This window comes from Bemisia tabaci, chromosome 9 (genome assembly GCF_918797505.1).
Source record: "Bemisia tabaci chromosome 9, PGI_BMITA_v3".
In the NCBI taxonomy this organism is placed as follows: Eukaryota; Metazoa; Arthropoda; class Insecta; order Hemiptera; family Aleyrodidae; genus Bemisia; species Bemisia tabaci.
The window spans coordinates 23,436,835-23,458,504 of record NC_092801.1 but is presented as its reverse complement, the minus strand read 5'-3'; the positions used below and the strand labels follow the sequence as shown (position 1 = coordinate 23,458,504).

The window sequence follows — 21,670 nt, the reverse complement described above, 5'->3', positions numbered from 1 at the left end:
CTCACGCATCGCGGCAAACACAGTGCGATCAGCGTGAGACGCATAGCGCCTACAAGACTGCGTGAATACTTCTCGCATTGCGTCGAAGACAGTGCGGTCTGCGAGGCGCGGCGGCGGAAGTTAAAATCATTAATCCATGTTTGTTCTTCATAATTTTTTCGTTCATTTCTTATGAATGGAAGGCCTTGTCCACACGGAGATAGGTATACGAAACTTAACCTTTGCGCAAAGTTCCGTGAACTTTTGCTAGTAGTGTTGATAGGGCTTTCCCAAAAGATGTGTGCAACACCAATAAACGCGTCTTATGCACCCCTCCCCCGCTGGCTTGTTCATTTGATGGTTTTCATTGATGCTTCAAAACGAATGAGAAGGGGGCAGCAAAATACTAGCGGCCCATGGGCGGCAAGTAGGTAAATCCGGCCCTGCATTCAAGTTCCTTTTTTTTTAAAGTAGGTAGCTGAAATATTAATTGAGAATACTGAGGACAGACAGGATGGATTATTAATGGAGTAATTATAAAAGTTGATGCATTGTTATCGTTTATCGATGATGAAAGTCGAAAAAGACGCAGGTACAATCTCGATTCGAAACGTGGCAGACTTTTTTTTCCGTCAAATCTTGTTTTTTCTAATGAATTGAGATTGTAACTGACTTTTCCTGTACTGATGCAGAATAGGTTTGTCAGTGAAAATTCCGATCAGTAACACTCTGGTCTAGGCTACCTTCAAAAAAATAAAGCAGCAGCGAAAATTCCAAAACGTCACAATCGAGGCACGTGCGATTCGGCATTAATCAGCTCCCAGCAAGATCTGATACAACTATACGTACTCCACGGATGCCTGCTTTGCATATACGATTAATTGAAGGCATTTTCAACTATTCTGCCTCGCCTCAACCGATAGTCCGCGTTGTCCGAGCCCAAGTATTTCGATAATGCGTAGCTACAAAATTATTTCACTCTCGGTTGCAGTGCTGGAAATTTTCGTAACTGGAACTTCACTTGGTATTTCTATTTCGGTGTTTGAAAATTTTCGCTCGAACATTGCGACTCGATTAAGGTGTTTCAAATCGCATATTTTGTCTGACTCAGTCCGACAAACTAAAATTTCCGATTATCATAACGACTTTTAAAATTTTATGCTCGAACCTCATCAAGAAATGTAACTTTGGCTTTAAAACTTCTGCACCATATCAGAATTTCCACTCAAACCTGACTGTGTACGACAATTAGAAACATATGACCTACAGATTTTTATCTACATGTATGGGAAAGGGGAGGGCAGTTTGATAAATGGACTAAATTTTGCAATTTGGAACTATAAATTCCAGCCCGGTTTAAAAACGACGTATGTGCCATTAGTTTTCCATGCACATAAGTGTTTTTTCAGAGGAGTCAGAATTTATAGTTCCAAATCGCAAAATGCAGTCCAAGTGTCGATGGCAAAAATGCAAAACCACGTATCTGCATGCGCGGTGCATCTTCTTCTGCTGGTAACACGTATCACATTGCTGATAATCATACACTCTTTCCTGGGTCAATGATTTGCCTTCAATTGGCCGGGTATGCAAAATGGCTGTCGTGACGCACGAATAGTGGTATCAGAATTTCGCATTAAGATTACACAGCGGGTTGAAGGCGCTTTTCTGTATCGTATCTGAGTGGCCCTGCACAACGATGTTGACCAGAAATGTTCAGAATTTTGGAGTCTTCAATCGAGCCGTAATTTGGAAAAACGCCCGAAGAACATTTTGCACGTTCCAAGATTTTTTTTTCTGAAAGTCTTATTTCAAAAAAGAGAGTCCAAACGCTCGGTTCACATTGTCGTTTTTAAGTCTTCTTGCTTTGGTCATCGTATTCTCATGCAAGACTAAGAATGTTGCCGTTCACAAGATCGGAACTTACTCAAAAGCGGTTGTGAATTCAATAAGTTTCGCACGGATGAAATGAGCTTTCGACGATGAACTGTGAATAATCAGAATTGAAGAAAAAGCACTTTGTCCACTGGTCCATTTGAAAGGCCGAGAGCGTAGATGAATGGATCATGGATGTCCTCCGGGTTTCTACGGGCACTAGATGGCTATAGGTAGGTTTTTAACGAAATATATGCCGAAGTGTTGGGGAAAAGTCGAAAAAAAGTAGGTACCTATTATGTACCTATATAATTTTTTGTGTGTCCACGCAGAGACGGTACATGTATATATTCTAGAGACTACGCACTGTCTTCTTACCTATGATGTAAAAGTTACTCATTCACTAATTGGGGACTCATCGTATTGGATCAACTAAAGCTTCTAAAAAAGTTCTAAGTATGAATAAACTCTATTTTTGATTTTAATGACGAGTAGGTTCAAAACGCCAATTACGGAAATGCGTATCTCGTGATGAAATCTCATTTTCTAATCATACATTACTTGATCTGGCTATAGGAGTTGTAGGTAAGCGTGAAAATCTGGTTTCAGTCTTTAAATGATCGAAATCCGCCAACAGGTTTGAAAAAAATGCGTATCTCGTGATGAAGTGTCAATTCTTCGCGCCGAAAATGCGAACCTCGGCATTTCTGCCGTTTTTTCTAACAGTTCGAGAAATTATTCAAAATGCTGATGGAGTCTGAAAAAGCATCTTATTCTTGACATCCTCAAGAATTATTACCCGGCGCCTTCTACTAACAATAAAGAGAAATGTAGACAGTTTTTTTTTTTTTTTTATTCTCCTGGAAAAATCGTATTTTCCGAGGTAGGTACGCTTTTCTGCACTCTCACCATCGATATGATCTAGTTCCCTGTATATTCCAAATCAATTCGAATGCAATTCATTTCTCAACTTCAACCACCTGAGGAATCACCTCACAAATGATAGATTTATGCAAATAATTTGAGTCATTCTTTATGAAACGACGTATGCGACTTAAGTTCAATCATTTTTTTTCATAAAAATTACTAGCACACGCTTTTGTTTGGTTTGCCACGGAAATTGGCAACTTTATAAAGCTCATTTGTCATTTCTACGAGGGATGTTCCAACTTTTCGAGAAAACTCTAATATAAATTCTTGATACAAATATATCAACTTCCACGTAGCTTACATTGCCTAACCACTAAACTGAAGGAGTTTTCAGATCGCGTAATCTAAGGAGACGTACTGCCGTCAATGAAGACACTTTTTGGCTCTCCTGCGGCAGTGAAGATGGATTTAAACAATTAACGCATATGCTGCCGTGCTAAGGAAAAACGCCGTATGAACCTTTAGGCGTTGCCAAATTTCCTTTGATAAAGCACGACTTTTCTGAAAAACTTATGAATATTTTCGCTCTAGTTTTTCAGATAATTTTTTTCGCAATTGAACCTAAAATTCCTGAAAATTTCAAGGAAAAATGTTCATAACTTTTTGTTCACAAAGAAACATTTTATCGAAGGAAATTTGGCAACTCTCGGATGTTCATACGGCGTTTTTCCTTAGCACGGCAGTATGTCACATCGTATCCGAATGATCCCCTCTCGACGCTTAATGATGCAATTCATTAACTTTCATTATATTTTAGTTCTTTTCTCTTTAGCTTTTAGTTTCCCTGTTTTTCGAGGTAAGTAGGTAGGATGCAACTCATAATCATTCTCTTTTTCTTATTCCAGTCGAAATGTCGGACGTCCAGTATTCTTATACAAAAAAGCGGGCCGACTTTGGTCGGCACTGCAACTTCGGGAACAGTACGAAGTTGATGGTTGAGAATATTCAACCGAACAAAGCTCTTTGTGAGGAGTACATTCGGAAAGACCCCGTCGACAAATCCACCCAGCACACGAAACAGTTCGCTCTACACGAGGTGAGCGTTTTAACGCTTGAATATTTTTACATGGAATCACATCTTTTTCTTATCTGTGGGGAGGGACGGGGGGTTCTATAGGTAGTAAGATTTCTGGGCATTCTCCAACAACAAAAGTTGGTCTTTTACAGGTTTTTCGCTGAATCCTCATCTTCCATTTCACTGTGAGAATGGTCCAATGGGTGGAGTCCGGGTTAGGTTCTTGTCGAAGAAAAAAAATCGACTTTACCTAAAAGCAGGGCGTTGGGCATAATTATCATGACGGAATTTGCCCATTCCTGCTGGTCCTTTAAATAAGTGTCCACCTCCAGACTGGCATGATCTTTTGAACGTCTCTAGGTATAGAATATGAGAGAAAAGGTCGCTAATTTTTTTTTTTTTTTTTTTTTTTTTTTTTTTTTTTTTTTTAAGTGACTCAGTGTCTGTGTAAATCGGTCATATATACCTAAATAGCAAGACATGGTTAATGGATGGTAAAGATAGTATATACGTATTTCTGCTAAATGGAACTAAGCGGTATACGGAGCTAAGAAGGGGAATGCAGGTTGGATTGGCGTACAGTGCGGATCGAGTCAATAGGAGAGGTCGGACAAAATATGGAAACTTTAAAAGCTTGTAACTCCGTTTATACAAAACTTTGAAGTTTTAAAAGTGGCTCCGTTGGTTTCCGCGTGAAATTTTCTTCTCGAAACATCCCTTAAAATTTAAAATGTGGCGGAATAAACTACAAAATTTGCAGTTTTAGTCAAAAAGTTCATGCCCAACCTTTCTGATTGACTCAAACCATTGAGTGGCGGTCGCTACGGACTGCGGAGCACATTCCGTCCTATGCTTACAATGCTTTCCCAGGGCGCTTAGTTCCGTTTGACAGAACGCACTATCCGGGATTCTAAGATCCTCAAAAGGAACTGAAATTGGCGCTTAGTTCCCTTTAGCAGAAATATGCCCATTTATGTTCGTTTAACCGCGAGTTAATGGATTTTAGTCGCTGCGGTGTTTTCTCCCTACGCAGTAAAGAAAGATAAATAGACATTTTTTCTAAATTTTTTTAGAGAATGTTCTTGATAGAGCAAAAATTTAAGCAGCTGCAATAGGTATCGATCTTTATAGTTACCCGTCAAAACCAGGACTGAGATACGTGATTTCGTAAAGTCACGATCGATATGTCACTTCGGAATCGACCTAGGCACATTGCAAGTAGCCCCAATTAATTAGAGTCCCTTTTATACCCAGAGTTAAGACAACTCACTTTTGGTTGGGCTGAAAGTGGCCTAAAAAAAATCCAATTCTGATTGGTCCTCGCTCATGGAGGCCGAAACGAGTGCACCAAGATGGCGGTACCTCGAATGTGAACAAGAATAATGAAAATATTACCTAATTGTGGTTTATCAAGAGTAAATTGTTATTTCCATCGGTCCAAAATGAAAATAGATTAAGAAATTATTCACAAACCGATCTCATTTTCTTTTTAATAGATCAATTTGTTGATGTTGTTGTTTTTGTGTGACAGACATCGCAGGATTCCTGATCCTTATCCCTCAATATCGTTCGTTTGGGTGCACTCGTTTCGGCCTCCATGGCCAACCAAGGCCGGCTGCCAGTCAGCTGATAATCGAGTTGTCTTAACTCTGGGTATAAAGGGACTCTACAATTAATTAGGCATCAGCCCGTGACGCAGTCTGCTGTGCTAAAGGTAAACGCCGTATGAGCCTTCAGGCGTTGCCAAATTTCCTCTGATAAAAAACTAATTTCCTGGTACACTTATGAATATTTTCCTTCCAATTTTTCAGATAATTTTGTTCGCTATTTCACCTAAAGTTTTTGAAAATTTCGTAGAAAAATATCCATAACTTTCCTCAAAAATAAATATTTTATCGAAGGAAATTTGGCAACTCTGGAGGGTTCATACGGCGTTCTTCCTTAGCACGGCATCATAGTATCGATGATGTCGATACTGAACCACGTATGTTGGCTCGCGAACATTGCAGGGATTTTTCAACAGCTCGTTGCAGGTGTAACAACCCCTTTTTTCAACATTTGAAATTCACCAAGGAGGATTATACGGATAATATCGTGCGATTATTTAGGTATGTTCTTTTAAAAACTGGTCTCGCTGAAGATTCGATTTATCTATTATTGCAGCTGAACACAATCCGTGCGGAGTATGAGAGCACCCATATCAACCACGTGGAGGGTGGATGGCCGAAAGACGTCAACTACCTGGACGTCGAACACACGCTACGATTCAGGAAAAAAATCGAAAAGGATGAAATGTATATTCACACAGTTCTTCAATTATCTCACGTAAGTACATTTAAGTATTCCTCAGAGAAATACATTTATTATATTAAAATGGGTACTGAAGCTCTGTAATATGGACGTATTTATGCTACAAGGAATTATGTCTCGCGCAAACCCTATGCACATAGTTCCTTTTAGTATAAATACATCATTATGTTTTCTGTATCCTCAAGTTTCACTTGTTGGGGCACACGCGTTGCCAGAAAAAAATTAAGAGGGTCCGAGGGCTCTTTTGTCCTTCACTGTACTGTCGTGCTAAGGAAAAACGCCGTATGAACCGTCAGGCGTTGCCAAATTTCCTTCGATAAAACCCGAATTTACTGGGAGAATTGTAAATATTCCCCCCCCCCCCAAAAAAAAAAATCAGACTATTTTGTGCCCAATTTAATCTAAAATATCTGAAAATTTCAGGGAAAAATATGCTTATAAGTTGTGTCAAAAATACACGTTTTATCGAAGGAAATTTGGCAACTCTCGAATGTTCATACGGCGTTCCTCCTTAGCACGGCAGTGTATTCCACCAGTTGGCCGTCCCTGAATTACGCAACACTAAATTTGCGGTTTTCTGTTATCCCCTACCCCCCTGTAACAGTCCGTAACGCTATGCCCACCTAAAAATTACGTAACGCTTGCCCGGACCCCTTCACCTTTCGAAATTTTACGAGAAAAGCAATGGAACACTTTTAGAACCTCAAAGTTTTGTATGGACGGAGTGATATGCGTTTAAAGTTTCTAAATTTTGTCCGACCTATCCTATTAACTCGATCCACTGTGGGCTGTGGCCCCGAGGGAAAGCGTTTTTGGAAAAAAGATAATACCACAAAAACGTATTTTTTTGACCCAAAGAATCGACTCCTTCAATATTCGTACTTAATCCTGAGTCACCCTGTATGTGTTTATGTTTTCCATGAACTGTCACATTTCAAGTTATCTTCTAGCACTGTCTGCGAATTTTTTCAGCCGATGGAGCACGTGATCCACCAGAACAACGCGATCAACATCTACGAGCTGTACTTCTCGGATATAGAGGAGGGGAAGGCGATGGAGAAGATCTCCTCGCGGACGATCAACGTCTTCCGGGACCCGAACACGGTGAAGCGCCCCGTGCAGCACCTCTCCTGGTCCCCGGACGGGGGCACCCGCCTCGCCGTCACCCACGCCAACCTCGAGTTCCAGCGGGCCCCGCACGACCTCTGCACCCACTCCTACATCTGGGAAGTCGGTAAGAGCCTGAAGGTCTCGATACACGATCAAATCCCCGAACCAATTACCATCAAAGTGTTGGGAGTCATGAGTCTTAAAAGCATTAATTTGCTTAATTTTAAAATGAAAACTTGGCAGAAATGATTCCTGTGGCAGGAAATGATGAATGGAGGCACTCCATTCTGATCAAAAATTTGACGGCCCGTCCAATGAGCCCTGGTTAGACGATCAAATTCCCGAACCAATTCCGATCAAAGTAGCATCAAAGTGTCGGGAGTCGTCAGTCTTAAACTCATTAATTTGCTTCATTTTAAAATGAAAACTTGGCAGAAATGTTTCCTGTGGCAGGAAATGATGAATGGTGGCACTCCATTCTGATCTTACTTTGAACAAAATAGTGCGGCCCGTCAAAATTTGATGGTAGATGGTGACCATCAGTCATCAGCATGTCTACTTTGATCGGAATTGGTTCGGAATTTGATCATCTATTCAGGGCTTTAAGGTCTCGATACACGATCAAATTCCCGAACCAATTACCATCAAAGTGTTGGGAGTCATGAGTCTTAAAAGCATTAATTTGCTTAATTTCAAAATGACAACTTGGCAGAAATGATTCCTGTGGCAGGAAATGATGAATGGTAGCACTCCATCCTGATAAAAATTGGACGGCCCGTCCAATTTTGATCAATAAGGACTGTTGCATGGTGACCAACAGTCATCAAGTGGTCTACTTTGATCAGAATCGGTTCGGAATTTGATCGTGTTTCCAGACCTTTATGGTCGTATTCATAGTCGTTTCTTAAACACCTCCATTCCCTTGAAGACGACAGAGACGAATGTCTGCTAAACGGAACTATGGAACCCACGGACGAGTGGGGAAGATGGGGTGTGACTTGGAAAGGTGGATAAGAAACAATTTGAAGGTGGGCGTGATTTCCTTTTGGGAAATAGAAAAGCGGGATTTTACATTCTCGGAACAGTGCCGATAATTAGATAAAAAAAGATCTCGGTTCTGGATTTTTAGCCATCAAAACGACGACAGCCACTGCCACTGTGTGCGAGTATATAGAATCATTCGCTATGGAAAAAAACTCGAAAAAAACTGGGAAGTACCGAGAAATGAAAATATGATTTGGCCGCAAGATATTTTACTCCTGCTACAGAGATCGATTGCACATCGCATTCGATATGTTTTGCAGCCAGATCTTGTTTTTATCGCTCCAAGTGTAAATTTTTGTTGCGAATAATTGTATAAAATCCTAAGTAAGATGTAAGTAACTATTTTCGCTTCTTGCCTGGCGAGTAAGCATCTAACAAGATTACTTAATCGCATCGATTGAATTGTATTGCATCAATATATTGTGTGCCAGTTTGACTACGCTCAAAACCACAGATGAACTTCCATACTGTGGAAATTCAAATTATTTAGAGAAGCAAAAAAGCGGAACAACGTAGCAGGTCAAAATGAGCCTAATTGTTGTCATGGCAAGCGCGAGGCAAGTCAAACGCCTTCAATTTTTTGTGTATGCAACTTAGTCAGCATTCAAGTACGTATAGTTGTATCCAGAAGGTGGCATAAGTTTAGAGCTGCCGACGGCTGAGTTAGATATTGCGAGCTCTCTAGCGCTTCGTTTTGTTTCCTTCTTTTGAATGTAAAATGAGTGTAACTCATGGAAATTTTAATCCATGCTGTACCGCTAATTTATCATCACGCAGATGTTGGGAAAATGTGCGACGGCTATATAATTGGAAGTCGATTGGACTAATACTAATTCAGAACTGGAGACTTCAAAGAGGACTTATATGAAACATGGTGTTAAAGATTAAATTCAATCATTAATTAGACGAATTTCTGCTAAATGGAACTATAGACGAGTGGGAAAAATGGGGTGTGCTCTAGTAAGCTAGACAGGAAACAATATACATGTGGGCGTGATTCCCTTTCGGGGAATGGAAAAGCGGAATTTAACATTCTACCAAACGGAACTGAGAGCCAACTGTATGAGGAACTCATGAGCCATGGGTATGGGACAAAAACGTTGTGGACAGGGCTCATGAGTAATGCGGCATCGTTAATGACATCGAGCCACATCGTCCGCTTACGTCACTGGCGCTAAAATTCCCATTTATTCTTACGACCCTCAACTAACGAGCACACTTCTGGCTTCTGGCGAGCAGCTTCTGGTTCCTTTTAGCAGAAACAGAGGTGATTCTTGAAAGTCGGCAACATTGTTAATTCTCCATTTAAATGTATGTAAAACAATCGATTCTTGCAGGGCCGGATTTACCTACCTACTTGCCGCCCATGGGCCGCCTGTATTTTGCCGCCCCCATCTCATTCGTTTTGAAACATCAATAAAAACCGTCAAGTGAACGTGCCGGAGGGAGAGGGATGCATAAGACACGTTTACTCGTGTTGGATACATTTTTTGCGGAAGCCCTGTCAACATTACTAGCAAAAATTCACGGAACTTGGCGCGAAAGTTAAGTTCCGTAAACACGTCTCTGTGTGGACAGTGCCTTCCATTAATAAGATATTAACGAAAAAATTATGAAAAAACAATCATAAATGTGGTTCAATAATTTTTACTTCCACCGCTGCGCCGTTCTGATCGCACTTTGTTTGGCGCAATGCGTGAAGTTTTCCTACACTCTTGTAGGCGCTATGCCTTTCACGCCGACCGCTGCTGAACGCACTGTGTTTGACGCAATGCGTGAAGTATTCATGCAGTCTTGTAGGCGCTATGCGTTACACGGCGACCGCTGCTGACCGCACTGTGTTTGACGCTATGCGTGAAGTATTCATGCAGTCTTGTAGGCGCTAATAAGGGTTACATGCCGACCGCCACGCCGAGGGCCTCTCCTTTTCATCTCAAGTCCTCGTCATCGTTGCTCTCTGCGCCGCGCCGTTCCAGGCCAAATTGCGTGTTTGGTTTCTCTCTCAACTAGACTAATGAAAGGGCAGCCAACCTTCTGACACAAAAATGTCACTGACAAAATTCAGATTCCAATGTCAGACCAAAACGGCCAAGAATGTTCATAAATGAGCGTTCTGGCCAAATTGCGTGTTTGGTTTCTCTCATAACTCGACTAATTAAAGGTGCTGTCTTTTGTATCGCCGCAAAACAACAAAATTAGAAATTACGATACTCACAGGAAATGCAAGATTTTATCGCCTTTTCCTGTTTGCAATTTTATTTTTATACCTACATTAAAAAAAAAAAAAAATAGCAAAATTTGCCGCCCCCTAAATTTGCCGCCATGGGCCGCGGCCCATGTGGCCACCCCCTTAACCCGGCCCTGGATTCTTGGCGAGGCAATCACCTAAAATCGATATTTTCAATGGATTTAAATAGAGGAAAAACAGTGTTGCCAACTTGTAAAATCACCACTGAGCATAAATACACCCAAATATGAGAAAAGTCGAGCAAAAATCGGCACTGCAGCGCAATTTTCGTTCCCAAATCGTTCAGATTTAGGTGCTGTATTTGTGTCAGCCTTTTTAACTTTGGGAGCGGAGAGGTCCTATTTCCATTCTAAAGCTTGGCAACCTGTCTTTGAGGATGATTAAAAAGCTCACAGGTGCAAGGGAGAAGGGTGAATGACCGCGGTAAAGATGGGCGAAGGAAAAATCGCGATCTCTTTATTTTCATCTCTCGACATCGAATCACGGTTGCTTCCATGCCTCCATCGCACCTCCGCTATTCTCCGCACCGGGGCCTTTCCTTTCTCCCCTTTATTTTTTCACAACTGCCGAATGAATGGGCTTCGCCTCGCTGCAAATTGAAAACACTCTTAGAGAGGCTCTCCTGTATAGCCTTTTGCCAGATAGCATGAATATTGGAGAATTCACCGGAGGATTCTGTATTGCCTCGTGTAAAAGTGCTTTGAAAGCTAATTTTACGAGGTTTTTTACATTTTTCCCCCTTGGAGTAAATTATTTGGATAAATACAATAATATAAAGATGACGAAGCCGCGTGTTCTATAGGAGGAATTAATTAACCCTGTTGCTCAAATACCAAAAATAAAATCCAACGTTTCTACATTAAAATTCAAATTATCCAAGAAAAGAAAAAAAGGCAATTTCAGCGGTTGGCATGGAGCTTTAATTTTTGTCATACGCTTGTAAAAGAGGACAGTTCCTATCGGAAATTTTATGCTCTTTAATATTGAAAAGAACTCACACTGCCTAAGTGCTATTTTTTGCATGCTTTTATGGTTGCGTTTTGGACACAAACAAACACATTTTCAGGTTAGAAATTGGCAAAAGAGGGCACTAAAGCTGCTTTTTACTCGAAAGCACTGTTTTCATTGGCTCTCTGGAAGAATATTGTCCCTTACTGCTGTCTTGCCTGAAACTACTTCATTTTTTGCGGAATTGCGGTTTTCTCATACGTCTCGTTTTCATACAATCAAGATGAATTTTGTTGTTCTAGCTGTATCCGTGATTTCATCTAAAAGAGATTAGACGGATTTTGAAGGAAACTCGATTTCGAAAATTTGGCACTTACTGCCCTCTTCGCTATCACGGCGGTGTTGTTTGACGACTTGTTTGACGACCTTATTTGATGACTTAGGCCAATTACAGCGCACTCAAAAAAAGGTATGACTCTGAGACCCATAAAAAATGGCTCGGAGGTCCATAATTTCTAACCAAAGTGACTAACCGTCCACAGTATGGCTTTCTGAGCCATACTTTATTGGTCGTGAACCTATAAGCATGGCTCCCTGAACTATATTGTATGGCTCCATGATCCATAACTCGGCCGGTAAGTCACTCTTCCCATACTTCTTTTTTGAGTGCGCTTAACCTTGACATATTTACGGCATGGTTTGATCGTGTGACATTAGCTGTTATATTTCACGTCGGTTTGCCTGAAATTTTGACGAGGAAACATGTGTGGTAGTACTTACAGTGGTCCATTCCGAGAATGAACGATTTGGCAACTCTGTTGAGCCTTTGAATGAACACATGAAGAGGATAGAGGTGTCGGTAACGGAAGTAAGCTCTCATTCGCCGGAAGTGGGATGAGCTTGCAACCCTCCAGCAAATCCGGCTCCGAAGGTGTATCTATTCAATATGCAGGAATTAAATTGTTTCGCGGAACCTAGACTAATCTTGAATTATTCAACCCATTTTTTTTCAGGAACTCGCGTTGATATCGCAGGCTTTCGAGGAAGCATCATAATACCATCTGATAAACATAATATGCTCCATGAAAATTAGGACGGTGTTCGCAATTCATACAGTATGGCATGAGAATGGAGATGTTGCATGTGTGAGGAATTTGCGATTTTACCATTGATTCTTGTGTAAAAGTTCGCGAGAAACACGATGGTCCCACTGGTTTTCTCTGAAATCAACTCCCAAGCTCAAAAAAAGCTCTCAAGTTGAGGTAAAATGGAGGGAATATCCCACGCTATCCTGAGAGACGAGAGTCCACCTCTACATCAAGACAAACTCTTCATGCAAAGATAGGGAGCAAATACATTGACAGGGCTGCCACTTTATTTGGGGACTCCAAAACTGAAAACGCGGCATCCCTGCTGAATGTATTTGCTCCCTATCTTTGCATGGAGAGTTTGTCTTGATGTAGAGGTGGACTCTCAGGATAGCGTGGGATATCCCCTCCATTTTGGTCTCAACTTGAGAGCTTTTTTGAGCTTGGGAGTTAATTTCAGAGAAAACCAGTGGCACCATCGTGTTTCGCGCGAACTTTTACAAAATAATCAATAAACAAATCGCAAATTCCTCACACATGCAACATCTCCATTTGTGGAGTTGCGCCGTAAAAAATTTCCGGGTTGATCCTGGAATCATCCGCATGAAAAGGAACTACCATCTCTTACTCATTATTAAAAAGCATCTATTTGCACAGGGGAGCTATTTGGCTTTATCGTTGTTTCTGAAATCTAAGTCGGACGGATTCCAATAAATTGCATTGCTAAATAATGTAAAATTATTGCTACGGCGTCGGAGTGTCGTGTATGTTACCTACATACCAATTGAAGGGCACCTTTCATTGAAATTCACCGTAATAATAAAATTGAAATAAGTTGCACTTTTTCTTCGCATTTTAAATTGCCTATCTTATTGAAACATGAATCTAATCTTATTGATCGTTTAACGTTTAGATGACCGAGCAAAATGCGATGGAGAATTTGCATGGACATTTTTTATTGCTTCACCAGAAAGTTCTTAAAGAGCTGATTTCACAGTATTTTTTACAATTTTTTTCTAAAATGGGAAATATATCGTATAAAAAAAAATTTATAAGTGAGAAAATGCACAGCCTAGTGACGTCATCTGGCGGCATTTACCACTTAAACACACTACTGTTAGCAGATTAATCATTTTTGTCAATATCCTCACCAATAATTGTTCAATTCATGAGCCAAGGGTATCCTCGTGACAGTTCACTCAGTAGTGTTCCACTGAAACACGAAATTCAGCCAATTTCAGACACCTGCAAATTCTCCATTGATGCAAATTGGACGTATTATAACTATCAAACAGAAACTGTAATCATTTATGACGGGAGCCCTGTTGTGCACGTATGCTTATGGGTCTCAGGGCTCATGTCTTAATGCACATAGCTCCGTTTTGACAGAAATACGTCCAGTTGATCCAAGGCCTGTCAAAACACTCGTGCTTCGCGGCCTGTCAGTGGCCGGTACATACCGTAATCCCAAATCTTCCCAAAACTTCAAATCTCACGCTCCACCTTCATGGATTTTGTTCCAGAAAATCCAAATTCTCCGGACCTAGTCCTAAAGCCGAAGACGACGATCCTGTCCCTGGAATACCACCCGAAAGACCCGCACTGTTTAGTGAGCGGATTCTGCAGTGGTCAAGTCGGTGCGTGGGACACTCGAAAGGGATCGGAGCCGTGCGAGTTGAGCAACATGACCAACAGTCACAGGGATCCCGTCCTCAAAGTTCTCTGGATCAACTCCAAATCTGGCACGGAATTTTTCTCGGCCTCTACGGACGGACAGGTGAGACTTACCTATGGATGATTCCTGATTCCACCCATCAGTGGATTTATTCGCATCACATCACTGAAAAAAAACTCCGGCGTGGAGGCCGTACTTACAGGATAATATAGACATACCGCCCGCGTTCCGGGCTCAGAGGCAGAAAGTTCCGGGCGTAGCACCCGGAGCAATCGAAGCTACGGCTCCAGCACCCGGAACTCTCGGCCTCTGAGCCCGGAACGGACGGTATGTCTATATAGCCCGTAACTTTTTTTTTCGGTGCAGCATTATGTTTAGTCAGTCGCAGCTCGAGAATTAACGAAAAATAAGAATTATATTTGCATTTATTCAATATAAAATGTGACTACCGGGTTAGTCTGGAAAAACTGAAAATTGGGTCATTAATGCCTTTAAGCTTACAGAATCATTTCACAAGAACATGAACGCCCAAAAATTTCAAACCAAGCAGAAGTAGATTAACGGTTTGAAGTGTGCAGTCAAAAAACCTATTTCCTCAGAAACGCTACTTTAAACCGATGGTAAAACTACAGAAATGCATATCTCAGTTTGCGGCGTTGCAGACCTCCTGTCATACTTTATTTTCTCCGTGGAAAACTATACCAAACGTTACCCTGGTAAACATTGGCGATAGGAGCTGCGTTTCAAAATACCATAGGAGTTCCTATAGCCGACTGAAGAGGGCGATAGAAAATCATATAGCTGGCTGTAGAAAGTGGAAAAAATCACACGGCCGGGCTATACACGAAGCGATAAAAAATTATACAGCCGGGCTATACATAGTTCCTATCGCCGGGCTTTACACTTTATCGCCTGGCTGTTGCTTTTTCGCCATCGGCTATAAAAGGCTATAAGAAATTGAGTAGAAATTCTTGTGCTTTGTAAATCCTTAAGTTTGTACGGAATCACCTTAATATTTACAAAACGCACATTATATTTTCCTTTACTACATATTTGTTTTCATCAATTAAAATGAGAATAATCCATACAGAGTGTGCAAACATTTCAAAGTCATGAGTTGAAAAACGCTGACTCCGCGAGATTAAATATTAGAGCCTAACACAAAGCGGAGCGGCGGCGCACCGGCGCCTACAAACCTAACTGGGATACTTCACGCATTGCGCAATGCGTGAAGTATCCCTGTTAGGTTTGCAGGCGCCAATGCGCGTTCAGCGCTGGCTGCCCGCCCGCCGCGCCGCGCCGCAGCGTACCGCGGCGCTTGAAGCAACTATTTCACACCAGAGGTATTGCACAGTATCATACGAAATTGAAGGCGCTCCAACATATTAGGAATGTCAGGCATCCTTCAAAGACGGAGCTTTCTCGAAATTAAATCAAGATACTGCGGCCCAAAAAGAGAGCGGTAGTCCAAAAACTCACTAAGTCCTAGCATCCGTAATAACGTTTAGCATACACTTTATCGCCAGGCTGTTGCTTAATCGCCATCGGCTATAAAGGGCTATAAGAAATTGTGTTGCCGGCTATAGAAGCTATTGGAAATCTTACAGCCGGCTGTAGGTCTATTGGTATTTTGGAAGACAGATTCTACTGCCAATTTTTACCAGGGTATTCCTTGAAAACTTCGGTGATTTTTGTTTTCTGTGTGATGAATATTCTATGAAAATTTCAAACCATAATATTGGTTGTGTTTCCTGTTAAAAAATTAAGTATGTGCGGAGATTTTGAAAGACTGCAACTGCAATACGCATTTTTGCAGTTTTATCGTCGATATTCTGATCTGTCAATATCTTTTGAGCCGGATCAAAATTTTGCAAAGGCTGTGCAACCATGGTTTCGGTCTTTGCTTTTATAACTCAGTAATTGTTTGTCTGATCCGCAGATGAAATGGTGGGACACACGAAAACTAGATGCACCGTTGGAGACGTTACTGATTGACTTGACAAAAGGCGACGAACAACTTCTGAGTCGGAGTTTAGGTATATCTGCTCTCGAGTACGATGCTTCAATTCCAATCCGCTTCATGGTGAGTCCAGCCCTCTGCACCTCATAATACTGCCTGAATCAGTACTAGATTCATTTCGAGAAAAAAGGCTTTAACCCTCTGCGGCATGGTGTTCCTTCCTCGAAACAACTCATTGTTTGGTTTTTTTTTTAAAAAATTGAACTTTACTCCAAGATATGATGTTCCAAATTATCAATTTTTTTCTTTATTTAAAAAATGATTACACAAATGTTGAAATTTGTGGAAAAAATTTGGGACTCGTATGTTTTTACGACAGTTACAGCATGGACTTGTGATCCCCAGATTCCGAGACTCAAATAATGACATGGAGGGTTACATTTTAATTCTCCATGCACCATAAAGGTGGATACACTGGATTCAGCTCTGAATTGTTTCTTTTTATTTCCCCTTTCAAATATCCCTGCGAGGATAGTCCAATCCCCTATCGATCCCTGATCAAAGCCAGCCCCAGGTAACTGTTGTTTGAGACCATCGAACTCGGGACACCTGACCGGGAATCGAACCCGGGACCTCTCGATCATAGAGCAAGCGCTACAATCACCATACTATACTGCCGTGCTAAAGGAAAACGCCGTATGAACCTTGAGGAGTTGCCAAATTTCCTCTGATCAAACACGAATTTCCTGGTAAATTTATGAATATCTTTCCTCAAATTTTTTAGATAATTTTTGTTCGCAAGTTGACTTTAGTTCCGGAACATTTCAAGGAAAATTGTTCATACATTTTCTCAAAAATGAAAATTTTAACGAAGGAAATTTTGCAACACTCGAATGCTCATACGGCGTTTTTCCTTAGCACGGCAATACAGGAGGCCGAAAGTTTTTGACAGTTTGCGATGATTTCTTGCTGTTAAACTCAGTCCAAGTACTTAATCCTTCCGGAAAATTTCTTTCCTTTTAATTACTAAAATAAAAATAATCATCACGAAATTCAATACATGTTGCAGATAGGAACAGAGACAGGCATAGTGATCAGCGGGAACAGAAAAGGCAAAACAACGTTGGAGAAGCTGACGGCGCAGTTCAAAGCGCATCAAGGTCCTGTGTATGCTCTCCACAGAAATCCGTCCTTCGTCAAAAATTTCTTGTCGGTCGGTGATTGGACCGCCAAAATCTGGACAGAGGACTGCCGCGAGTCCGCAATCATATGGACCAGGTATCTCTCAGTGCGATATATCGATTGATCCATCGATTGATCCATCGATTGATCCATCATTTAAACCTATGTAAAAGGATCGATAGGTATCTCTCAGTGTGATTTATCGATTGATCCATCATTTAAACCTATGTAAAAGGATCGATAAACAGGGTATTCGCAATAAACACCGTAATACTTGATTCTTTGCCATTGCTCGATCGGAGAATGTATCGCGATTTTATCGACGTCGATTCGTTGCAACATTCCTCGGAGAAAAAATTGCGATTTCAGCGTATGAGTTTGCAACAAAATCGCGATTTTATCGACGGCGTTTTATCGATATAGGTATTATTGAACAAAAGCATCGTGATAAAGTGAGATAAAATTTTGATTTTATCAAACGCAATTTCATAGAGATGAATTCGCCACAGAATTGAAGATAATCGCACAGATCCTATGATGATCCTAGAGAAATATCGCCAAAAAATCGTAAATTTGATTTAAAAAAAAAAATCGCGTTTTTCAGTTGAAAAATACTACTGGGAAATGCAAATAATGTGGTCTCGCACTTCGGCCATCGATATGAACATCACAGTCAGGAGATTGTGGAATACAATTTTAGCACCTTTATTCGATGAATTAAGTATTGATGAATGATGAAATGTTAGTGAGTTCTCCTCGACCAGTTACCTATAATTGGATTGCATTTTGCAAAAAGGAACCACTAGCATTGCAATGATGCTAAGATTGTGCAACTTCATCCTTTGCAATAAAAATGCGGAAATTGTGAAAAACTATGAAATTTAGATGGTAATTTTTGTCTTAAATTTACAGTTTTTAGCGAGTAAAATAGAAACTATTGAGGGATAATCGGGTTTTTCCTCCAAGACAAAAGAAGTTGCACAATCTTAGCAACATTGCAATGCTAGTGGTTCCTTTTTGCAAAATGCAATCCAATGTTCGTTCTACGGAATTTTGACCAAAATGTTTGTATCTCTGTCGCAGCAATTATCGTCACTTGCTCACGAATGGAGCGTGGAGTCCAACCAAATATTCTGTCTTTTACACCACGAGTATGGACGGTTCACTGGATGCCTGGGATATTCTCAACCAACAGAGGGAGCCTAGTCTTAGTGTTAAGGTAGCACTTAACTATACGTGACCGAAATCGCTCCCTTTTCGTGTATTTGCCTATAGTTTCAAAAGATTGGACCTTCATTTGGACGTATTTCTACCAAACAGACCATGTGGAGGTGAGAAATATGGGGTGTGCTCTAGAGAGCTGCATAAGAAACAATGTAAAAGTGGGCGTGATTCCTTTTGAAGAATTGGAAAAGCGGGATTTTACATTCTATCAAACAGACCTATGTACTAACTGAATGCGGAACTCATGAGCCGCGGGCATGGCAAGAGAGCGTTAAGGACAGGGCTCATTAGTTAAAGCGCACCGTCGTAAAGCTCGTCGTCGTTACGCGTATCGCTCGTTGCCGCTGACGTCACTGGCGCTTTATTATTCTCATTCACTCTTAGAGAACTAAACGAGCACACCCCATATTTCTCACCTCCACATAGGTCTGTTTGGTAGAAATACGTCCATTTATTCAAACAACAAACTGCATTTTAAGTTGCCAAACTTTCTCTCGTGTTCTAATTTTTAAACTGAAAATTAAGCAACATACTGCCTTGAAACTTTCCTGAATTTCTCTGCAATCATCGCTGAAATGTTCAAGTGCCCCCTCCACCCCTTCTGTGGATGCTTTATTTAAGAGTTTTGTCACTCATCAAACAGGGCTGAACTATCAATCTAAAACAAATACTGAATGAGCATGCTTATTATCCAACAATTTTTTGGGTGAATTTTTAATGTTCCAGAAATTTTGTGAATTTTTCAGAAAATTTAGCTCGCAATTAAGTCCAGCCTTCTTAAAAATCCCACGGGAAAAGTTTCAAAATTTTTCATTCAAATAAAACGCTCGAATGTTCATAGGGCGTATTCCTTAAGCTGATTGTTGAAATTGATAGACAAAGCAGACGTAGGGATATGGAGCGATCCTATTGGTTGAAATACGTGGTTCTTATAGACTAAGGGGGTAAATGATGGACTAACTAAAGGGTCTCTCGTGGGTTGCCATTAGTTAATCTATTACCTACCTCATTTGTCCATTGCAACCACCCGCTTCCACCAATAAGATCCCTCCATATCCCTTTTGTCTGAATTGTGCATCGGTTTGTCTATTAATTTCGACAATCAGCGGGCTGATTGTTGAAATTGATAGACAAAGCTATAGACAAAGAATACAATAAGGATATGGAGGGATCTTATTGGTGGAAGCGGGCGGTTGCAATAGACAAAGGAGCTAGGGAATAGACTAACTAACAGCAACCCACTAGAGACTCTATAGTTAGTCCACCATTTACCCCCTTAGTCTATAAGAACCACGTATCCCAACCAATAGGATCCCTCCGTATTCCCTATCTCTTCCTCTCCTTGTCTATCGATTTGTCTATCAATTTCAATAATCAGCCCACTGGGTAAAAGGAGTAGAGCTGAAATCCTACAAAGTCACAATCACAGGAACGCAGCAATATGGGCTTTCAAATTGGACGTATTTCTATCAAACGGAACTATGTGCATTAAGACATGAGCCCTGAGACCCATAAGAATGCATGCATAACAGGGCTCACGTCATAATGCACATAGTTTTGTTTGTCAGAAATGCGTCCAATTGAATAGCTGAAGCGTGAGTAGGATCGGCTGAAAACATCGGAAACAGGGATTAAAACGCGGAGGCATGGGACCCGCGTAGCCTCCGAAAGGGCTATTGTCCTGGCCGTTGGCTTTTCGTGCGCACCGGTGCAAATGCAATTTCGGAACGCTTGATTACTGCCGCGCCGAGAAAAAACGCCGAACAAGCCTTCAGGAGTTGCCAAATTTTCATTTACAAATCGCGAGTCGTCGGAAAAATTTATGAATATTTCTCTTCGATTTTTCGGAGGATTTCTTTCGAAATTCGATCTAAAAAGTCTGAGAATTTCAAGGCAAATTATTCAGAACTTTCTTCAAAAATAAATATTTTCTGACACGAAGCCTGGCAACATACGAATGCTCATACGGCGTTTTTCCTCATGACATGGCAGATTAGCGCCGTGGTTTGGTGAAGGTTCCGAGGATCTAATAATTCTGATTGTTATCAGCGCCTATTCCTGGGGAACGGAATACTGCCACACTGAAGAAAAACGCCGTATATAAATTTGAACGTTGCCAAATTTCCATGGATAAAACACGAATTTTCCGGGAAACTTGCGAACGCGTTCCTTACAATTTATCAGAAAATGGGCTTGTTGCAAACTTTTGCTACAGCAAAAATTAGGGTTGTTTCTTATGGAAAATGTCTAAAAAATTGTGATATTGAAAAAAAGATAAAAAAGATAGGAGAATTCATCCAGCAAAGTCTGAATTGTATTCTTAACTTTACAATCTGCATTAAAAATTTGCGTTTTTTTAAGCTTCACGCTTCAAAAACGACATTACCGCACAGGTGAACATTTCGTAAGAGGAGTCTCTCCATCCAGGAGTGCATTTCAGACTTTGTTAATGCGCTCATCAAGATTTTTGAGACATTTACCATTGGAAGCAACCCTTATTTTCGCTCTGGCAAAAGTTTGGAACATGCCCATGATGTTTGCGATTTGATAAAAAAAAAATATTTAAAGATATTCTGTAACTTTCCTGAAAAATGAATATTATCACGAAGGAAATTTGGCAACATCGAATGGTTACACGGCATTTTCCTCCGATAAGGTGGCATTGGGCTTTGTCATGAAGTCTCTATTCGAGCTTTTAATAATGGGCTGGTAGACTGGCGTGAATTTAAACACAATGTTTTATGATTTTGCGCTAAAATTACGATTGGGCACCGATTAGAGGCGACTCTTGCCAGTTGGTAACACTGCACTTCTTCCGTTTACATCTATGGTAAGTTAATTGCTTATAGACGCGTTAGCAATTGTCGATAGATATTGATTGCTTTACACATGTGCAAAAAACGGAACTCAGTGTTGCAGGTTGCTATTCTGCAGGGATTGCCGCTGAAATCGATTTTAATTTATTAAGGTCTTACAACATCGATTTAAACATCGCTAATTATTTTTATAACCATCATTGATGCGACCGAAGTATGCTATACGAGTATTCCGGGTATAACTTGTATATGGGCCGCGTTTAGCTGAA

The 21,670-nt window shown here is 40.8% G+C and overlaps 1 protein-coding gene across 1 annotated transcript in view; it reads left to right on the top strand.

Annotated features, from left to right (window-relative positions):
• Positions 1–21,670, top strand: part of Dnai2 (dynein, axonemal, intermediate chain 2) — a 29,441-nt gene that overhangs the window by 1,513 nt on the left and 6,258 nt on the right. Inside the window, exons 2-8 of the mRNA XM_072304388.1 lie at positions 3,627–3,817; positions 5,960–6,121; positions 7,079–7,340; positions 14,068–14,321; positions 16,159–16,302; positions 17,249–17,457; positions 18,445–18,580. Coding sequence (XP_072160489.1) covers positions 3,632–3,817; positions 5,960–6,121; positions 7,079–7,340; positions 14,068–14,321; positions 16,159–16,302; positions 17,249–17,457; positions 18,445–18,580 — 1,353 coding nt within the window. The 5' untranslated portion in view covers positions 3,627–3,631. The remainder of the gene's footprint in view (positions 1–3,626; positions 3,818–5,959; positions 6,122–7,078; positions 7,341–14,067; positions 14,322–16,158; positions 16,303–17,248; positions 17,458–18,444; positions 18,581–21,670) is intronic.